This window comes from Microtus oregoni, unplaced genomic scaffold, assembly GCF_018167655.1.
Source record: "Microtus oregoni isolate MIOR12 unplaced genomic scaffold, Mior012 000003F_ref0000135, whole genome shotgun sequence".
Classification (NCBI taxonomy): Eukaryota; Metazoa; Chordata; class Mammalia; order Rodentia; family Cricetidae; genus Microtus; species Microtus oregoni.
In genome coordinates, this window is record NW_024543062.1 from 16783902 (window position 1) to 16804405 (window position 20504).

The following is a 20504-nucleotide window of genomic DNA, read 5'->3' on the forward strand; positions in this document are numbered from 1 at the left end:
GATGAAAGAGTTAAGATCAAGATGATGGATGTTAACTACTGTGGGGGGCTACCGTCAGTCCTCAGGGAGGACGACAGAGATGATGGGGGTCCTGGGGGGCAGTGCCAACTGTGGAGAGCAAAATGAGATATGAGAAGAGCCGCCTCAGGCAGCTGGAACTGGAGAAGATGCTGCCACAGCCACCAGTGGTTCAAGCTGCAAACAGAGGTGGAAATGAATGCACTGCGGCCACTGTACTATCCTGCGCCATTATCTCCTATAGCCTCCGCAGACTCAGGAGGAGAAGCCAGAAGACAAGGGAGCCTGGGAGGTAGTGTTCCCTGTGAGCTGGGAGAAAGGAGGAGGGGATGGAGCCGTAGACCAGACCCAGCATCCATGTGTAGAGGGCATGTCACGGAGCTACATGATCCTTAATCAAGCCTGTGGAAGATCGAAGCTAAGAATCTCGGCTCCCTCCAGAGTTGTCATCCCCTTCCTCTGTTTTTGCCTCTCTAGCATCCTCCTCTCCTCAATGGTCTGCCTGTGGTGACTATGAGCAGCTGTGAGCTTCATCGCCAGCCCCGGCTCACCAACCATAGGGCGTCTATCAAAGAATGAAGGTGTTTGGGGTTTTAGGTGACTGAGGTACTGATGGTGGATAGTGGATGGATAGAAAACCCTGGCTTTCAAGGATAAGATGGTGTGCACAGCAGAGAGGGGCTGGGCTCCAAAGGCTTTCATCAATGCGGTGACTGCGAGAGACCTGTCTCAGGACTGGGCAAGAACATCCCTCAAGAATCCCCAGTTCTTAAAAATCATGTAGATTTGGTGTATAGTGTGTGTGTGTGTGTGTGTGTGTGTGTATGTGTGTGTGTGTGTGTGGTGTGACGGGGTACTGTGGAAGTCAGAAGAACATGCTGGATCACTTGAAAATGGAGTCATGTGTTTGTAAAACCCCTTATATGAGTGCTGAGACTCAAACCCAAGTGCTCATGACTGTGCAGCCAGTACCCTTAACCCCTGAGCCATCTTTCCAGCCAACATTCCCACCCCTAATGAAGTTACCCCATCACTCTCTTGCCTAAAATCTGCAGTACAGGAGGACAGTGTACTCATCAATGGCATGGGCAGGTTTAGTATTTGAAATTAGACACACAGTTATCCATTTTCAATCTGCGGATGTGACGTGTGTATCAGACTACTCGGGTACGTGAAACATTAGATCTTGTATTCAGTATTTTCTATGAAATGAGAAATTACTTGTGTTCTATGTAAAATAAAGCCCAGAAAAACAGAGTTGATGTATTTGCTGTTCTTGTAGTTTGTAGAAGGCAGCACATGGACCTGAAGCAACAGCGTGTCCACCTCTGGGAGAAGCAGCAGAAAAATGTCTCTGGGTTTTCAGACTTATTTGAAAAGGGCATGGATGATCAAAGTTGGGAAATGCTGAATTAAACGTTGACTGACTAAAGCTTCAATGTCTTTAGTTGATGCCTGACTAAGTGAGTACCACATTGAGGGTTGTCCTCCTGGCCTGATAATTTATCATTCATCTCTCCCCTAATGTGTGTGTGAGAGACTCTGTGCATGCCTGTGTGTGTGGGGGACTGTGAGCATGCCTCTGTGTGCGTGCCTGTGTGTGTGCCTGTGTGTGTGCCTGTGTGTGTGCCTGTGTGCGTGCCTGTGTATGTGACTGTATATGTGATTGTGTGTGACTGTGTGTGACTGTGTGTGACTGTGTGCGTGACTGTGTGTGACTGTGTGTGACTGTGTGTGTGTGACTGTGTGTGACTGTGTGCGTGACTGTGTGTGACTGTTTGCGTGACTGTGTGTGACTGTGTGTGACTGTGTGCGTGACTGTGTGTGTGTGACTGTGTGCGTGACTGTGTGTGTGACTGTGTGTGACTGTGTGCATGACTATGTGCATGACTGTGTGTGTGTGACTGTGTGCGTGACTGTGTGCGTGACTGTGTATGTGACTGTGTGCATGACTGTGTGTGCGTGACTGTGTGTGACTGTGTGCGTGACTGTGTGTGTGTGACTGTGTGTGTGTAACTGTGTGTGACTGTGTGTGACTGTGTGTGTGTGACTGTGTGTGTGACTGTGTATGTGACTGTGTGTGACTGTGTGTGACTGTGTGTGTGTGACTGTGTGTGTGTGACTGTGTGTGTGACTGTGTGTGTGACTGTGTGTGACTGTGTGTGACTGTGTGTGACTATGCGTGACTGTGTGCGTGACTGTGTGTGTGTGACTGTGTGTGTGACTGTGTGTGACTGTGTGTGTGACTGTGTGTGTGTGACTGTTGTGTGTGTATGTGACTGTGTGTGTGACTGTGTGTGACTGTGTGTGTGTGACTGTGTGTGACTGTGTGTGTGACTGTGTGTGACTCTGTGTGTGACTGTGTGTGACTGTGCGTGACTGTGTGTGTGTGACTGTGTGTGACTGTGTGCGTGACTGTGTGTGTGTGACTGTGTATGTGACTGTGTGTGACTGTGTGTGTGTGACTGTGTATGTGACTGTGTGTGACTGTGTGTGTGACTGTGTGTGACTGTGTGTGACTGTGTGTGTGTGTGACTGTGTGTGACTGTGTGTGTGACTGTGTGTGTGACTGTGTGTGTGACTGTGTGTGACTGTGCGTGACTGTGTGCGTGACTGTGTGCGTGTGACTGTGTGCGTGTGACTGTGTGTGTGTGACTGTGTGTGACTGTGTGCGTGACTGTGTGTGTGACTGTGTGTGACTGTGTGTGTGTGACTATGTGTGTGTGACTGTGTGTGTGTGACTGTGTGCGTGACTGTGTGCGTGTGACTGTGTGTGTGACTGTGTGTGACTCTGTGTGTGACTGTGTGTGACTGTGCGTGACTGTGTGCGTGACTGTGTGTGTGTGACTGTGTGTGTGTGACTGTGTGTGTGTGACTGTGTGTGTGACTGTGTGTGTGTGACTGTGTGCGTGACTGTGTGCGTGACTGTGTGTGCGTGACTGTGTGCGTGACTGTGTGTGCGTGACTGTGTGTGACTGTGTGTGACTGTGTGTGTGACTGTGTGTGACTGTGTGTGTGTGACTGTGTGTGTGACTGTGTGTGACTGTGTGTGTGACTGTGTGTGACTGTGTGTGTGACTGTGTGTGTGCCTGTGTGTGTGACTGTGTGTGTGACTGTGTGTGTGTGACTGTTGTGTGTGTATGTGACTGTGTGTGTGACTGTGTGTGTGACTGTGTGTGACTGTGTGTGTGACTGTGTGTGACTGTGTGTGTGACTGTGTGTGACTGTGTGTGCGTGACTGTGTGTGTGTGACTGTTGTGTGTGTGACTGTGCATGACTGTGTGTGACTGTGTGCGTGACTGTGTGTGTGTGACTGTGTGTGACTGTGTGCGTGACTGTGTGTGTGTGACTGTGTATGTGACTGTGTGTGACTGTGTGTGTGTGACTGTGTATGTGACTGTGTGTGACTGTGTGTGTGTGACTGTGTGTGACTGTGTGCGTGTGACTGTGTGTGACTGTGTGTGACTGTGTGTGTGACTGTGTGTGACTGTGCGTGACTGTGCGTGACTGTGTGCGTGACTGTGTGCGTGTGACTGTGTGTGTGTGTGACTGTGTGTGTGACTGTGTGTGACTGTGTGTGTGTGACTGTGTGCGTGGCTGTGTGTGTGACTGTGTGTGACTGTGTGTGTGTGACTCTGTGTGTGTGACTGTGTGTGTGTGACTGTGTGCGTGACTGTGTGTGTGTGACTGTGTGTGTGACTGTGTGTGTGACTGTGTGTGACTGTGTGTGACTGTGCGTGACTGTGTGCGTGACTGTGTGTGCGTGACTGTGTGTGTGTGACTGTGTGTGTGTGACTGTGTGTGACTGTGTGTGTGACTGTGTGTGACTGTGTGTGACTGTGTGCGTGTGACTGTGTGTGTGACTGTGTGTGTGACTGTGTGTGACTGTGTGTGTGTGACTGTGTGCGTGACTGTGTGTGTGACTGTGTGTGACTGTGTGTGTGACTCTGTGTGTGTGACTGTGTGTGTGTGACTGTGTGCGTGACTGTGTGTGTGTGACTGTGTGTGTGACTGTGTGTGACTCTGTGTGTGACTGTGTGTGACTGTGCGTGACTGTGTGCGTGACTGTGTGTGTGTGACTGTGTGCGTGACTGTGTGTGTGTGACTGTGTGTGTGTCACTGTGTGTGTGTGACTGTGTGTGACTGTGCGTGACTGTGTGCGTGACTGTGTGTGACTGTGCGTGACTGTGTGCGTGACTGTGTGTGTGTGACTGTGTGCGTGACTGTGTGTGTGTGACTGTGTGTGTGACTGTGTGTGACTCTGTGTGTGACTGTGTGTGACTGTGCGTGACTGTGTGCGTGACTGTGTGTGTGTGACTGTGTGTGTGTCACTGTGTGTGTGTGACTGTGTGTGACTGTGTGTGTGACTGTGTGTGACTGTGCGTGACTGTGTGTGTGTGACTGTGTGCGTGACTGTGTGTGCGTGACTGTGTGCGTGACTGTGTGTGTGACTGTGTGTGTGACTGTGTGTGACTGTGTGTGTGACTGTGTGTGTGACTGTGTATGACTGTGTGTGTGACTGTGTGTGTGACTGTGTGCGTGACTGTGTGCATGACTGTGTGTGACTGTGTGCGTGACTGTGTGTGACTCTGTGTGTGTGACCGTGTGTGTGTGTGTGTGTGTGTGTGTGTGTAAAGGTGGTGGTGGAGACCGTGGTGACTGAATCCAGAACACTGCATATGGCAATCAAGTCTTCTGCCACTAATCTGCACCCCCAGACTTTCAGGGACCTGAGAACACTTTTTTTTCATCTGTTGTGATCAGCTTTAACTTGACACAGCCTATAGACACTTCATCTAAGAAACTGCTTGAGTGAGACTGGACTACGGGAAAGTCCTGGGACCTTGTTATGTTCACTGATGCAGGAGGCCCAGCCCACTGTGGGTGATGTCATTCCCTAGGCTGGTGGTCCTGTGCCATATAAGGAAGCTAGCTGAGTGTACACCTGTGAGTGAGCCAGCAAGCCACATCCTCCACCTCCTCCACACCCTGCTGCACTTGCATGGCCAACTGAGTTCCTTGGTTGGAAGCGATGCTGTGCCTGCCTTTGGGTCCCTGCCCTGACATGCTCTGGGATTGTAAGCTGAAACAAACCCTTTCCTTCCCTAGGTTGCTTTTGGGGAGAGTCTTTCAGCACAGCAACAGAAATGAAAGTAGAATACCATCTTTGCTGAAGGTCCTCTTATAAGTTCTGACAGAGGATGCAATCTGGAGGTCCTATCGTGGGGAGGAAGCAGCTGGCACGAGACCTGCCTGCTCCATCTGCACCTGGGCTCCAGGCTAGTGTTTGCCCAAGTGTGCCATGGCAGATGATATGGAAGGAAACACAGAAGGACCTTTAAACATGTTATAACCGATGTAGTTATCTTGATGCCTTTTTTTTTTTTTTGCAGAAATGCAATTAGTATGTAAAACAGTGACTTTTATGGAAATGACTGCTTGGGGCTGAGCTCAGATGAGAAGATTTAGAGCAGAGACAAACTGTGTGAAGCCAGTGAAAACGCCCGTGACAGCGAGGCGGCAAAAATCACTAAGGGCCCTAGAGGGCGACTGAGAATTAGAAAACGGGATTGGAGTTACAGGTAATTTTTTTTCTTGTCTTTGAAGGTGGGGTGTATAAGCACAGCATCTTGAACATGCTTTCTGTTCTCCAGAATGTCACCCCTCTCTGTGTGTTTTCAGTTGAACTTTTAAAACTAAGCCCCCATGTTTCTGGAGAAAACTCAGAAGCCATTATCAAGCTAAATAAAGACATCAGAGGTGGCGTTCAGTCAGACAGATGTACTCACAGCACCCTATGCTATGCAGCTGGGGACGTAAAGAAAGAAGTCATTGCTACACCTCCATTTCAGCTGTCTCATGTCTAAAAGCTAATGACTGGTGCTGTGGGGCCTGCAGGCATGCGTGTGTGTGTGTGTGTGTGTGTGTGCACATGTATGCATGAATTTAGGTGAATATGTACATATGTGTGTGAGTGTATTCACACACATACATGCACACAAGCACCGGCTTTGCATTTTCCCATGAAGAGTAGAAACCAGAAATGTAGAAACCAGTTATGTTGAAGGGGCAGCAAGAAAGTTTTTCTCTCAAGTCTCTAAGTTGAGACATACCAGACTTCACAGGCCAAAGTTGGGACTGATCCACCAACATATAAGAATGGCCACTTGGCCAGTATGGGGAGTCTCTTGTCATTGCTCCTTGGTCAGAAAGGCCAACATTTCCACCTGGAGCCAGGTATGGCGACACTGACTTTAATACCAACACTCAGAGGTGAGTGAGTTCAAGGCCACCCTGGTCTATATAGTGAGGTGCAGCCAACCAGGGCTACACAGTGAGACCCATCTCAGCAACTGAACAATAAAGAAGAAGAAGCAATGGTGGGGGACAACTGCTCCTGGGGTTTGATGCCCAAAAGTTCTGAGGAAGAGAGGAGAAAGGAGGGTTCTTCTAGTATCCTGTGAGCAGGCACTGCAGGGTCACTCCGGACATTAAGATGACACTGAATATGTACCGCCCCCCCCCCCCCGCCCAAATCCAGAGGTCTGTGTTCAAAGGTCAGAGGTCAGGTCAATATAAAAGAAACATGAGGTTCATTTTCAAACGGATTTGGATCAAGTGTGGGACATTCTTCCCCAACACTGGCCTTCACCGTTCAAACGCATTAGAGTTAGGACAGAATCGAGAGTAAGAACTGCATCTGATAAAAAGACACAGGCGAGTCATGGGCAAGATGCAGTGTGAGATCACAGCTGATTCCAGACTCAACATGTTTGCTGTAAAAGACACGAACAGAACAACTGTGGATGTCCAGTGGGGACGTGGGTAGTTTTGATCACGGTGATGTTAGGTAAGAGAATGCCCCTGTCTCAGAGAATACACTCCCAAGGGATCCCATAGGGACAACTTATTTGTAAGTACTTCAGAAAATTACATAGAATCCCAAATATAGAGACATAGGGGTGATACACAGAAATTAATCTGGAGAGTTAGAAAGCATGTGAGATTCTTTTTAGCATTTCTGCAATTTCTCTGAAATATCTACAATTATTTTGATTGAGGAATTTCTCTGTATATACTGGACAATGCTGAAGACACAGTTTTATGTGTGCCCAGGGTGCATGTAACAATGTGGGGAGTCACTTGGATTGGCATTATTTGGAGAGAGCACGCTGCAGGCAAGAACTCTTGCCCAACACACCCCTTCCCCTTGTCAGCACGTCAGTTTGGTGAGGTTGAGAAACACAGAGTCAACATTTTAAAGAAAGAGTAATCCCGTCAATCACTGGCAGAACTGGGGTAACTGCTGAGCTACTAACCAGAAGCCAGCACTATTTGGTGGCAATGACATCGTCCTTCTTAGCTTTGTTCTCTCTGACTCAGCCACTGTCACTCAAGCTATAGCAGGTCTATCAAGTATGCCGTGGTCCTGTCCACCAGCTCAATGTGCCTCCCATTCCTCTCTTCTGATGTCAACGCGTTTCTTCTTTTGGGAAGGTTGTTTTTCCAGCTTTAGCCATGTGCACTGGATGGTGTTCTAGCTTCCTTTCAGTTGGTGTGACAAGGCACAATAACTCAAAGTTACTTAGAGGAGGAAAGGGCTTATCTGTCTTACACAGTCTATCGTTGAGGGAAATCAGGGGAAGAACTAAAGCAAGAACCTGAAGCAGAAACCATGGAGGAACATTGCTGGTCAGAGGTTCATGCTGAGATAGCTTTCTTATACAGTCCAGGACCACGAGCCTAGGGTATGGTCCTACCCATAGTGGGCTGAACTCTCTTGCATCAATTAACAATCAAAACAATCCCTCGAGAGACATTCCTACAGGCATCTGATCGAGGCAACTTCTCAAGTGAGGCCTTCCACTCAGATGAAAGTAGGATGTGTCAAGTTGACAATTAAATCCAACCAGGACAGATGGGAACTGCAATATGTGTGTGGGCCCCAGTACTGGGACACCACGTGATGAGCAAACATGGGACCCTGGTAATGCTTCATTATTTCCACTCAGTGCAGTAGACAGTGGCACAGACGGGAACCAGTTACTCCAAGGACTTAAAAGCAATGTCATGCCTCCTTCTTAGTAGATGGGGGCTGGAGCACTTGGGAGCAATGAGCACATACGGACATGAGATTTTGTTTTCTAAGACCACAGAACAAAAAATATATATATATATATATATAGTGAGCCAAGACAGGGGAAGTACAGATAAGCCTGGAACATCTTATATCCAGAAAGTAGGGCAGAGCTTGAAGAAAAATGAAGACCTGTCAAAACAACAACAGACCTCACTGTAAAAATGGTTCCCATGGCCAAATTTAAGATATTTTAAGCTTCAAAATAAACAGGAATGGTAATAAAAATAAAGACAGGTACAAGAAGAATCTGGGTTTAAAATGAAAAAAACTGAAATTCTACCAAGAATTGGGATATTTGAAGTCTCCATATGCCCTTGTCATAAAAATACTTATTGATTAAAAAATGATTTAGAAGATACCACAGAAAGCCTGGAGGAGATCACCTTGGTCAAGTCGCCAGAGTAGGCATTTCTTTAAGGGGATGTGCTTAGCTGTGCAGCCTGATAAATGACCTTAGTCATGGTTAGATGGACAGCTCACCATGTTGGGGAAGAGACAGAGGCAGAAGAATGAGGCATTTGGTCACATTGCACCCAGAGTCAAGAAAGACAGAGACAGAGAGGTGATGGCAGGTGCTCAGTTCACTTTCTCCTTCTGACACCATCCAAGACCCTCGCATACGGGATGTTGCCACCCAGAGTGGGCAAATCTTCCCACTTCAGGCAAACTCCATGAAAATGCCCTCACAGACATGACAAGATGTGTGTTTCTAGGTGATTCTAAATTCAGTGACGTCAACAATGAAGATTAACCACTACAGTCATGGAAAGACTAGCCTGCATCTTCAACAGTGTCAAGGTCATGAAACGTAAAGAAAGACTGAGAAAAGTGAGGAAGCATTAGGTTAGAGAGATGGCCCAGTGGTTAAGAGCACTAGCTCCTCTTCCAGAGGTCCTAAGTTCAATTCCTGGACTCACATGGTAGCTCATAACCACTTGTAACTCTTGCTCTGAGGGATCCAACACCCTCTTCTGGCTTTTGTGGGCCATGGACTCAGGTGCATAGCCACATATGTAGATGCACACAGTGCACACATGATTTAAAAAATAAAAGGGACAAGGACAACTACAAAATACATGAAGTTCTGAGCTTGATTGCTTGTTACAAAGAACAGTACTGAGACTAGAGGAAGCCACACCTTGGGTCTGAGGACCAGACAGGCTATCAGAGAGATGAGAATTGCCTGATTTCAATGTTCTACTATAGCTTTGTAAGAGAGAGCCTGTCTTAGTTTGTAAGAAAAATCAAAGGCACATTTGGAATGCCTTGCAGTTCACCACAGTTTTGACTGTTAATTTAACGGGAGCTTCACTGAGGCTGTGGCAAAAGACACAATTATGTGACCATGTGAACTGGGTGGGTGGGAGGTGTCCAATCTCAGAGGCAGCTGGTATTACCTGGAGGTGGCGGAAATTCAGAAGAAAGAACCGTCCCTGTTGGTTAGTTGTGATTTGGGAAGAAAACAACAGCCCCGAACCCAAGTGATGATGTTATTAAAGAAGAGAAGAATGAAACACCCAAAAAGAGAAAAGCAACTCTTCCTTGCCCAGAATCCAGTCCCTGAGGACCCTCTATTAGCCAAGGTTATCCAGGGTCAGAATCAATGTGTGCAGGCAGGGAGCCTTGTCGTAAGCAACCAACTCGGAAGAAGACAGAAGCAGCTGGGGTCAATTGCGGCCAGCCAGCTGCAGGGAAGTCCAAAACTGTAGTTCAAAACCCAACATTGCCTTTGGGGGGTAGACCATTCTGTTGGTATAATGAGGACCTCGTCTCCCTGGATGGGACCTATCTATGTCCAACAAATCCTCCTATGCACTCCAGGTCTACCAAAATATGCACTACATTCAAAATTTGAAAATTAAATAAAAATTCAAAATAAAAATTCAAAAAAATAAAATTCCCCAAATAAATGAAACTCAGAATGTCTGACCAAATATCTGGGCTCTGTGGCCTAGCCACAAAGAACTGCAGAACTGAGGACCTCAGGCATGGCGGGGGGAGGGGGGGAGTCTGCCTCCAAAGCTAGATGGAGACCTCTTAGGCAAAGCCACTAAATGTTTCTCCTCACAGACCCAATGCTCAAGGGCAGGGCCATGGCTAGGGGGGTCAACTGAGCATCAGGAAGGGATGGGCTCCAAGTAGGAAAACATACTTTGTTAACAGAATTTATGTGCACAAGATGAAACTGTTTGGATTTTGAAGAGAAATGAGAAAAGTCTACAGTGAGTCAATTCATTAATGAAATGGGAACCCGGGGCTGTGTACTGACCCAAAACATTTCCAAAAGCTAAAGAAAAGAACACACTGCTAGTTAGAAAGCTGGAGATGCCACACAAACCTGGGGCAGAACAAATCGCCCCAGATGGAGACTTCTCCCAGGGAATATGTCTCCACTCAGCAAGGATGGCGGAGGGGAGCCTTGGGGGCTGCTGTATGTAGCCATGGCTTTAGGAATCCCACCCAGAGTTCCTTTGTAGTCCTGGATGGGAGGGGGGATTGGGAAAGAGGACCCCTTCCATTCAGCTGGGAGGGGGTCAGTGAATGGAGAGCCTGGTCCTCAGTCAGAGCTGGAGCCATGTCAGATGGGTGACGGAATGAATAAGTGAATAAATGATTTCTAAAGCAGAGAGAACACTCTGAGAGGGAGATGTGTTGGTTGTGGAGGAATGGGGGGACGTGTGTGTGTGTGTGTGTGTGTGCATACATGTGGTTGGCTTCGTGTGTACCTGCCTACATGAAAAGGCCAGAGGTCATTCTTGGATGTTATTCCTCAGCTATTAGACACATTTTCTTTATGAGACCGGGTCTCTTACTGGCCTAGAACTCACTGATTTGGCCAGGCTGGCTGGCCAGCGAGGCCCAAGGATCCACCCATCTCTGCCTTCCTAGAAATGAGATTACAACTGAGAAACGCTAAACAGAGTTTTCTACGTGGGTTCTGGGAATTGATCTTCAGTCCTCAGGCTCATGTGGCAAGCGCTTTCCTCACTGAACCTTCCCAGTGTTCCTGGAGACCCCTGGGAAGTGATTGCTTCTGCATAAGCACGAGAATCCAGCTTACTCTGCATCCCGGGAAGGGGCTTCTCTGCCTTGGTAGAAACATTGGTCTTTTGATGGTTGAGAGACACTTGGCTTCACCATAGATCCTCTAGTCCCCCCTTCTGCCAACACCATTCTTTTTAAAAGAAAGCATTTATTTTATGTGTATGGATGTTTTGCCAGAATTGAACGTAGTCATGTGCTCTTGACCCCCAAGCCTTCTCTCCTACCTCAAATTTCTGTGCATCTTCATTCCTTTCATACTCTCTGTCCTAGGGATTAGATGGAGCCTCAAACTCCAGGGACTGATCTGACCAATCAGAAATTCCCATTCCCTCTGCCACCTTGATAGGTTCAAGTGTGGGCAACTTTGTCAAGTGACTCACTCCTGAAATTTCCATGGTCATTTAGGAAGTTAATGTCTTTGGGATGGTGTGCTTTAAAGAAGGAATATAACTGTCAGGGGAGCTTCACATGACAGAGGCAACTGCCCGCAATGATGACAAAGTCATTTAGAGGAGACAAAGAGTGTGAATACTGCCTGGTGCCTAGATCCAACAGGGCCTGAAGCCCACAAGGATTCTTCAGTTACCAGCACTAACACACTGCTGCAGATGAGAAGCTGGGATATTTAGCTTTTTCAGTCGCATAACTGAAAACTGAACAGCTCAGCATTCATCCACAGCTCACCACCAGGCAGGTGCATGGAAATCACATCAGTAGGGAAACACAAAGTCATTGCTTCCCATGGAAACAAAATGATGAAACAATGTTTCCAAGGCTGATACTGTTCACAGTGTGCTTTTTTTTTATAGTGCAAGATTTCTTGTTTATTTTGTTGTCATTTTTTTCTAAGAAAAAATCATTGCTAAGGTATAATTCAATGGTAAGAGCAGGAATTAGCAGTGTGTGCACACTATATTGGACAATAGGACAGTCTTCAACATTTCTTTAGTTTGAGAATATAAGAAACCGTTATTGCCTCACAGAGTCCCTAATGGGTCACCACATGCCAAAGCAGGTGACATTATATCAGCATTTTCATGGCCAGGGGTTCACAGACAAGGCAAGGAGACACAGACAAAAACAGATGTTATAATTAAAGGCTGGGGACTGGTTCAGCCAAACAGACAAAACGAGTCGATCGCAGAGTGGGTGAGAAAACTAATCAAGGGGCATAGCCTGGGGCTGCTCTAGGCTGCTTTGATGGCTCTAGAAACTCAGGGGGAAAGTAGTGTTTAAGAAAGGAATTCATGGAAGTGACGGCTGATGCATTTAAGGACAACATAAGCCCCGGCTCCCTGTGGTCTGTGACAGATGGTCACCTCTCACAAAATGTGTCTTTCCATTCCCTCCGAAATCGTCAGGTTCACTGTTCTGTTTGCTTTGACATCATTCTCAGGCCTTTTTGGAAACATCTTTCTGTGACAAGACTGATTCTTTCTGGCAGTGTTAATGTCACCAATTCTAACAGCAAGTGTTCTGAACTTTTCTAACTATGTGTGATGGTTTGGTGGCCCTCCTCCGAGCCTGTGACCAATTCCTTACTTAGGAAAAGGTCCTGTAGATACATTATGTTGGAACCCACATTCAGTCCTTATAGAGCTCTGGAGTGGGGGATGAAGAGATGGTTCAGCGCCTGCCTTGCAAGCATGAGGACCTGGCTTGAGTTTGATCCCCGAAACCTGTATGAAAAGCTAGATGTAGTAGCTTGTGTTGCTTTTCCTGTGCTGGGGAGACAGAGACAAGTTGATCTCAAGGGTTCACTGTCCAACCAGCCTATTCTAATTGGTAAGACCCAGGCCAGTGAGATGGTGTCTCAAAAAAAAAAAAAAAAAAAAAAAGCCTAAGGAATGACTGACACTTAAAGTTGCCTCCCTCTGACTCTCCCACCCTATGCACAATGACAGTGGGGAGGGGACCCACCTAGAAGACAGTCATGCAAACACAAGTCTGAGCAGAAGATGCTACAGCCACAGCTGGGGAAACCTGACACTACCAGAAGCTGCAAGAGTCGAGGAAGCATCCTTCCTAGGTACCCAGGCAATCGTCTGGCCCTGTTGGTACCTTGACTTAGGACTCTGGCTCTGAGAGAGAATTATTTCTCTACCTTAGGCGGTAGATTAAGCGGCACAGAAGCTGCTCACTGTGTGGTTTCTTATCATGCCAGCCCTGGGAGAGAGATGCTACATGCCTCAGGCTCATGCATCTCTGTCCTTAAAACATAGGAAGTAGGTGTGGTCCCTTGCTTCATAGGATAAAATCTGGGGCTCAGAAGAACTGTGCTGACTGTAACGGCCACGTCCATGAGGTCTCTGTGCTGGGAAAAACATTGTCTACGGATTTTGCTTTCAGCATCTACCCACCCACTTCTGGTAACAAATGGCTCTATGGTTTCCCTCTGGGAGAGATACTCCCATCAAATATGGCATGGTGGTCCTGTCAGTCACTCTCATCTGACTCTAGACAGAGGTGTACCCAGCCAGTCTAGATTACTGAAGACTATGCAGTTCCTTTTGTTGGTTTGCTTTGCCATTCTACACACAGAACCCAGGGTCCCCTACACACCAAGCAAGGTCCTACCAATAAGTGACATCCCTAGCCCCGGGGAGCTCCTAAAAGACAAACATCATCACCCCCCCAACACACACACACACACACACACACACACACACACACACACACACACACGACTCTCTCGAGTTCATTCTAAGTTCAAGAGTCTTTATCCCTAGAATCTACAACCTGAGCCAGAGACAAAAATCACTGAAATGACCAAAACTTCCCCTGCATCTAAGCTGTGATGCCCCATGGGAGGCAGACATAATTGACAGCCACAGGAAGCCTACAGCAAGCCACAAACTGTGCCCAGGAGACCCAGCCTGCAGACTTCTGTTGTATCTTCAGCTTGTGAACTCCTAACTCCTTTCTTTTCTGAGACCTCCGATGCTTCTGATGCTCACAGCCTGGGTTCCCTGAACAGTTCCTCCAGAAATGGGCAGAACAGAGGCTCCATATGAAGTTGCCCTTTCAGGGTCACCAAGTCTGACCCCAATTAGCCTGTAAGTGACACTTCTTCACACGGATCAAAGGGGGTGCATCTTATGTAGAAAAGATATCAAATCCTTGGTGGCTTCAGGATTCCAATCATTTCAGAGTCCTATTGTATTGCTAACAACTGTCGTGAGGGAAAGGATGTGTGTACGTTGCCAAAGATGGGATGTCGGTCACTGAAGAGTAGCGCAACCCATTCTCTTGAAAATTTTGCTAACTCAGACACTAGTATTGACCTTCCTCGTCTCCTAGAGGCAGCAATTTCTAAATCCCCAAGGTGCTTAAACAAGAAAATCGAGTAAAGGTAGGAGATAGAATAAAGATCCGTAGGGACGGCAGCATCCGCATGCCCAAAGTGCCCACTCAGAAACAAGCCTGAGCCGATTAAACGTGATTTTTTTCACTCTCCTAGAAACTATATCGCAACAATCCTTAATCAACAATTCTCTTAGCGGCACCTAACACATAAGAGGGCATGCACTTCAAAATGATTTCATGTAGAGGGCAGAAACATACTGGAAATATATTCTTTTAAGGTTAGTATAAAGCCTATGGAGCAGTATAAAGCAGCTTGAATCTAAGCTTTGATGAATTAAAGATGCATTTTGTAAACCTTAGGGCAATGGGTAAAACTGAATAGGAAGCACAAATGAGCCCATCAAGGAGATAAAATAGATTCATAGAAAATGCTTAACCCTAAAGCAGGAAAAGTCATGGGAAGAGTAAGGAGCAAAAGGACCATGAAGGGAAACAGTGTGTACAGTGTCAGTTCCTAATTTAAACATGCAGATAATTATATTACATATAAATGGTATAAACATGATGATTAAAAGACAGAGATTGGGGCTGGAGAAATGGCTCAGTGGTTAAGAGCACTGCCTGCTCTTCCAAAGGTCCTGAGTTCAATTCCAGGCAACCACATGGTGGCCCACAACCATCTGTAATGAGATCTGATGCCCTCTTCTGGCATGCAGGCATACATGCAGACAGAATATTGTATACATAATAAATAAAAAATATTAAAAAAAATAAAAGACAGAGATTAACAGACTAGATAAACAAAGGAAACCCAACTATATGTTCTTTGTAAACCACCAACACTAAAATATAAAAGGCAATGATTTGGGGCTAGAGACATAGCTCCGTGGTTAAGAGTACAGGCTGCTTTTTAAAAGGACCTGGATTTGGTTCCCAGCACCCACTTGGCAGTTTACAACCTTCTGTAGCTACAGTTCCAAGGGGTCTACTGCCCTCTTCTGGCCTCTGAGGGCACTGGACTCGCCTGCATTCACTGGCCCCAGTGTCTTGTGATTTTGGCTTAGAGGATGATCTTCTAGATTTGGCACCAACAGCCCACTTATTAAGAGAAATTTTCTTTAAAATTTAAAATATGATTTTCCTAGGACAACTGAAAAGAAATATCTTTCAGACACTGTCTGATGAGAACTCATGTCCAGAACACAGAAACTGCCTGAAAAATCATCAGTAAGAAAGTAAACAACCGATTTTTAAAGTGGGCGTGCAGCATTTGAAAAAGTTATTTCACCAAAGGAGATGTACAGATGATCATGAAACCCAAGGACACGCCACCTTATCTGTCAAAGACTGAGAATAAACAAAACCCCAAAGAAGTAAATAAAACTTAAAAAATAAAAAGTAAGTAAAATCCTAAAGAAGGGCCAGTGGGATGGCTTAGCATGCGAAGGAGCTTGCTGCCAAGCCCAACAATCTGAGTTTTGCCTCTGGAGTTCACACAGTGGAAAGGAGAGAACCACTTGTCTGCGTTGCCCTCTGACCTCCACATACCTGCACCCACACACATGCATGAACACACCAAGAGAAAAGAGCTTGAAAGTCTCAAAGAAATACAAACTACTGGGCTACTGGAATTGGCAGACCAAAGAAACAGCAATAATATCAAGTGCTGCAGATGATACAAAATAACCCAGTTGAGAGAAAACAAAAAGCCAAAGTTACCAAATCACTTGACAACACTCCAAGGCCTGGATACTTAACCAGGAGGAACAAATGCATGCCACTCAAAACCCTGTCTGTGAATATTCACAATATTCTCATAATCAATAAAACGCGGAGTCCTTCAAATGGCCTTCATGTGAGAAACAAGAAAACTGAGCAGGACTATTACTCAGCATTTAAAAAGGGAGGCCCAGCACTGGGGCAAAGGTGACTATGGAATGCATGATGCTGTCTGCACAGCTGCAGATCTGAAAGCCACCCACGGTGTAAGCCCATCATGGTGTTGCTACTAAAATAGGAAAGGTCCAGAGACCAAGACCGGTGTGTCAGCAACTGTGGATGGAGGAGGGAGAGGACACAGGGTTGCTGAAGGTGATCCAAAAGTTGACACGTGTATGTGTTAATCAAAACTTACAACTATATATCTTAAAGGGACAAATTTCATTGTATGCATTTTCCCCTCATTAAACACGACTTTTGGACAAAGAAGACAACTGGGTCCTTGAGGGACGGCTCGGGGTTTAAGAGCACTGGCTACTCTTCCAGAGGACCTGGGTTCCAGTCCCAACACTGACATGATGACTCAGGACCATCTGTAACGCCAGTTCCAGGGTCTCCAATACCTTTTCCTGGCCTCCATGGGTACTGCACACATGGTGCACAGACTTACAGGCAGCAAACACTCACACACAATAAAAATTACAAGAAGACGACATACAACTCATAGAAAATAGAAGATTTTTTTTTTTTGGCTTGGTAATTTACTTATAAAATCTGCATGCAGGTGTGCAGTGTGGCTTAGGAGTCTGACACAGACACTTCAGAATCTGGATATTTTCACATGCCTTCTCCCATTTTTAAGACTAAAAATGTTATTTTTTTACTGAATTAAAATATAACTGTGTGACTTCTCTCATTAAAAGATGCCAGCAATCTGTCTAGTTTTTGCAAACATCCTGTAGACAGCCCATGTGTGCTGAGAGTCGGGCTAGAGGGGAGAACTGAGGCAAGTCAAGGTCTGATGGGGTATCATCAGTGGGGTTTGGGGGACCTCTGAAAGGCCGAACAGATGGTGATGCTGAGTGATGCATGGAAGAGGCTGGATGCGCATTTGAGCAGAGCCCCTGGACCCCACTGACAGCATGGCTGAGGGCAGGGGAGAAGAACCCTTCTCAACCCTCCCCCCACACCCCTCCACAAGGTCCCCCTAGGCGCCATAGTGCTGAGATGCCAAGGAACTGCTCATCTTTACTTCGTTCCTTCAGTGGACAGCACTGATTCTGAAGCCACTTCAGGTCTCTAAAGCCTCCTCTATTCAAAGATGCCTGTGCCTCGTGCACCACCGGTGAGGTGTGTGATGCCAGTGCCATGGGCACTGCTTGCAGCTCACACCCCCCACGGAGGTCTCTGTTCACCGGGGCATATGCACATTGAAGTAACTGCGGACCTTACAACAGGTCAGGTGAGTTAGAGGACAACGGCTGGATCCAACCTTTGCTGGGGCCCCACACCTGAGCAGAAGCCCTCACAGCCCTCCCGAGGAGCCCATCAGCCCTTCAGACCCTTCCACCTGTCGTTGAAGGTTGGCAGGTGTAGCCTGTTTCAGCTCAAGTTGGGTCTAAATCTCAGAGAACGATTCCTCTGTTTCAATGCTCTGTCCTATTTATGGAAACTCGCAAGAACAACTGTGTTTTCTGCAAACCCTGGTGAGTGGCGAAGCTTCAGCATCAACAGTCAAAAACACACACTTCGGTTGGTGCTAATGACCAGACAGTTTTCCAGGGTTCCAGAAACCCACACAGGTTTGGCATGGTTATTTTTTTTTTTAAGACAGTGGAAATTTAAACAAGGACGAGAAGGTGTTTGTTTCTGTAAAACATTGTGTGGGGGGAGCTGGAAGGTGGCTTAGTGGCAGACTCACGCACGTGCACGTGCAACCTGGAGGACCTGAATCCCAGACTCAGAAAACAGCAGCAGAGCGGGGCAGATGGAGCAGGCTGCAATCCCAGCGCTGAGGCCGTGATGGACAGGTTAGGGGTTCGCTGGCACGAAGGCTTAGCCTAATGAGAGAGCTCTCGGCACAAAAACAAGAGAGCTCTCTGCAAAGTGAGAAGCCCTGTCTCAAAAAACAAGGTGGAGACTGACTGACCCCAGAAGACACTATGGGTTGGTCGCCTGCCTCTGCACACAGGTGCAAACACACACCCGCCTGTGCATGCATGCAACGTCTTACAGAGTAAACATCAGGCTGCTTTGTGGGAACACAGAATGAGCTGCAAGCTTTTGATCAACACTGCAAAGTGAAAACACATTTAGCACACGATGCTTCGTGGACCAACCTTAGGAGCCCTACACAGTGAAATGTAGCAAATCCAGGTGCCTGGGGGAGAGGGGGACGCTTTGTATCACATGGGCGATCTCCACCATGCCAGCCCCACCCCAGCGCCTTCAATCGCCAGTCCAAGGTCTACACCGGCCACTGCAATAACAGCCTCTGCTTGATCCGGAGTGAAATCTGGGTCTCTTTCTCTTTTTCTTTCTAAATGCCCATTAATCTATTTAGTGATGGGAATCCACCGGGAGGTGTGTGCTGAGAGTAGCCTCTGGGTTAATAAACACCCGAGCCCCAGTTTACCCGGGGCTCTGGGGAAACAGGACCCATTGGGAGGAAGCACAGCGTACATAATGCATGGTAGGCTTGTCTGGGGGAATGCTCCTGGAATAAGGGGCATCCCCCAGTTTCCATAGCGCAGTAAGGACTTTTGTAAAGCAAATTCTACTTTTTAAACACCAATTGACAACTTGTCTGCCCGGATACATTTCCAACACAGCCCTGGAGCACCGGGCTGGAGAGAGGTCTTGACATTCGTGCCGGGTGGATTAGAGAGAAATCTCAGTCCGGTCCTGTCAATGGCTGAGCTTGAACCCGCCTCACTGCGGGTGAGCACAGAACACCGTAGAACATCCAGGCTTAACCTATAGCACGCTAGAACCTCACCAGGGCGCCCCTACCGCACCCTAGGGTTCCGGGACTCTGAGCGCCTGAAGCCAGCGGCTCTGTTTCTACAGCCCCGCCCATAGACAACCTGACCCACAGAAGGGTAATAATCCGACTTAGCGACCTTAGCAGCAGCGAGAGCCCTGGCAAGCCTGCGTCAGCCCGTTTGCACAAGTCTCCAGAAACATGCAGAGTCCTGGTTCCCACAGCTCCGGGCAAAGGACCGAAGTGGGAGCCTGTCAGTGGACTCGCTGGAAACCAGAGCCGCCTGATGCTCCCCCAACTCCACCGCTCGGTCTAAATGTGGGGCGGAAAGTCCTGGGTTTCTCAAAGCTGTAGAAGGGACCGCGGGAAACCAGGGTCCTCCCCGCGTCCCGCAGCTGCACCGAGTCTAGGGTGCGCAGCTCCATATAGAACTCAGGGTGCAGCCCAGACCCAGAGTCCGGCAGCCACGCCCCCCGTCCCCCGCGCCCCCCCCCCCCCCACCGCTCTCCGGGAGGGAGGCAGCAGGGCTTCGGGGTGGGCTGCCGCGGCGGATCCCCAGCCACAGCTCAATGGCTCGCAGCTGCGGCCGGAATCCGCTGTCTCGATAACTGGGAGGTCTCGGTGGGACCCGGAGCCCTCATCATCAGCGCTACCCTCTCTACCCGGGCCCTGGCTTCCCATCAGCCCCCGACGAGGGACCCGGTGATCCCCGACAGCGTCCGCCTTACCTTGACCCAGTAGAGCCGCCAGCACCAGGCTCAGTGCCCTGTACCGCGCCGCCCACCCCGGGGCCGCGCCCTCGGAGCGCATCGTGGTCGCTGTCACGCCACCCATCGCCAGCCCGGGCCCCGTGCCGGCTGCCCCATGCCCGGGGCCGCCCCCGGCAGCGCTTCGGCTCCCGCAGCTGCTCCTGAGCTGGTCCAGACAACTTTTCTCCGGCTGCAGCCGCGGTCCTGCTGATCCCGCCCCCGGGCCCGCCCACTTCGGGCCCTCCCACGACACCCTCCGGATCCGCCCACCTCCGGCCCCGCCCGCGGCCGGATGGAAGGAGGATGCTAGAGGGGCCAGGAGGCCCGGGGCGCGCTGGCCTGGGGACCAAGACTGGGGGCAGGAACAAGGCGCCTTGCAGACTTGAAATCCTCTTCTCCCACAGCGGATCCCCGGCTTTCAAGCTTCCTGCCTCCACGCAGCCACGTCCTACAGGAGGCTCTGCCCAGGTGCCCGCCACGCGGGATGGAGCTAAACCCTTGAGCTCTGAGTCTTACCACCTCCCACGGTCACCGCGAGGTCTCG

At 48.3% G+C, this 20504-nt stretch overlaps 1 protein-coding gene across 2 annotated transcripts in view; it reads right to left on the reverse strand.

Annotated features, from left to right (window-relative positions):
- Positions 1–20120, reverse strand: part of Tmem132c (transmembrane protein 132C) — a 310009-nt gene extending 289889 nt beyond the window's left edge. For both annotated transcript variants that reach the window (XM_041649352.1, XM_041649351.1), the window contains exon 1: positions 19940–20120. In XM_041649352.1, coding sequence (XP_041505286.1) covers positions 19940–20045 — 106 coding nt within the window. In that variant the 5' untranslated portion in view covers positions 20046–20120. The remainder of the gene's footprint in view (positions 1–19939) is intronic.
- Between the last annotated feature and the right edge of the window lie 384 nt (positions 20121–20504).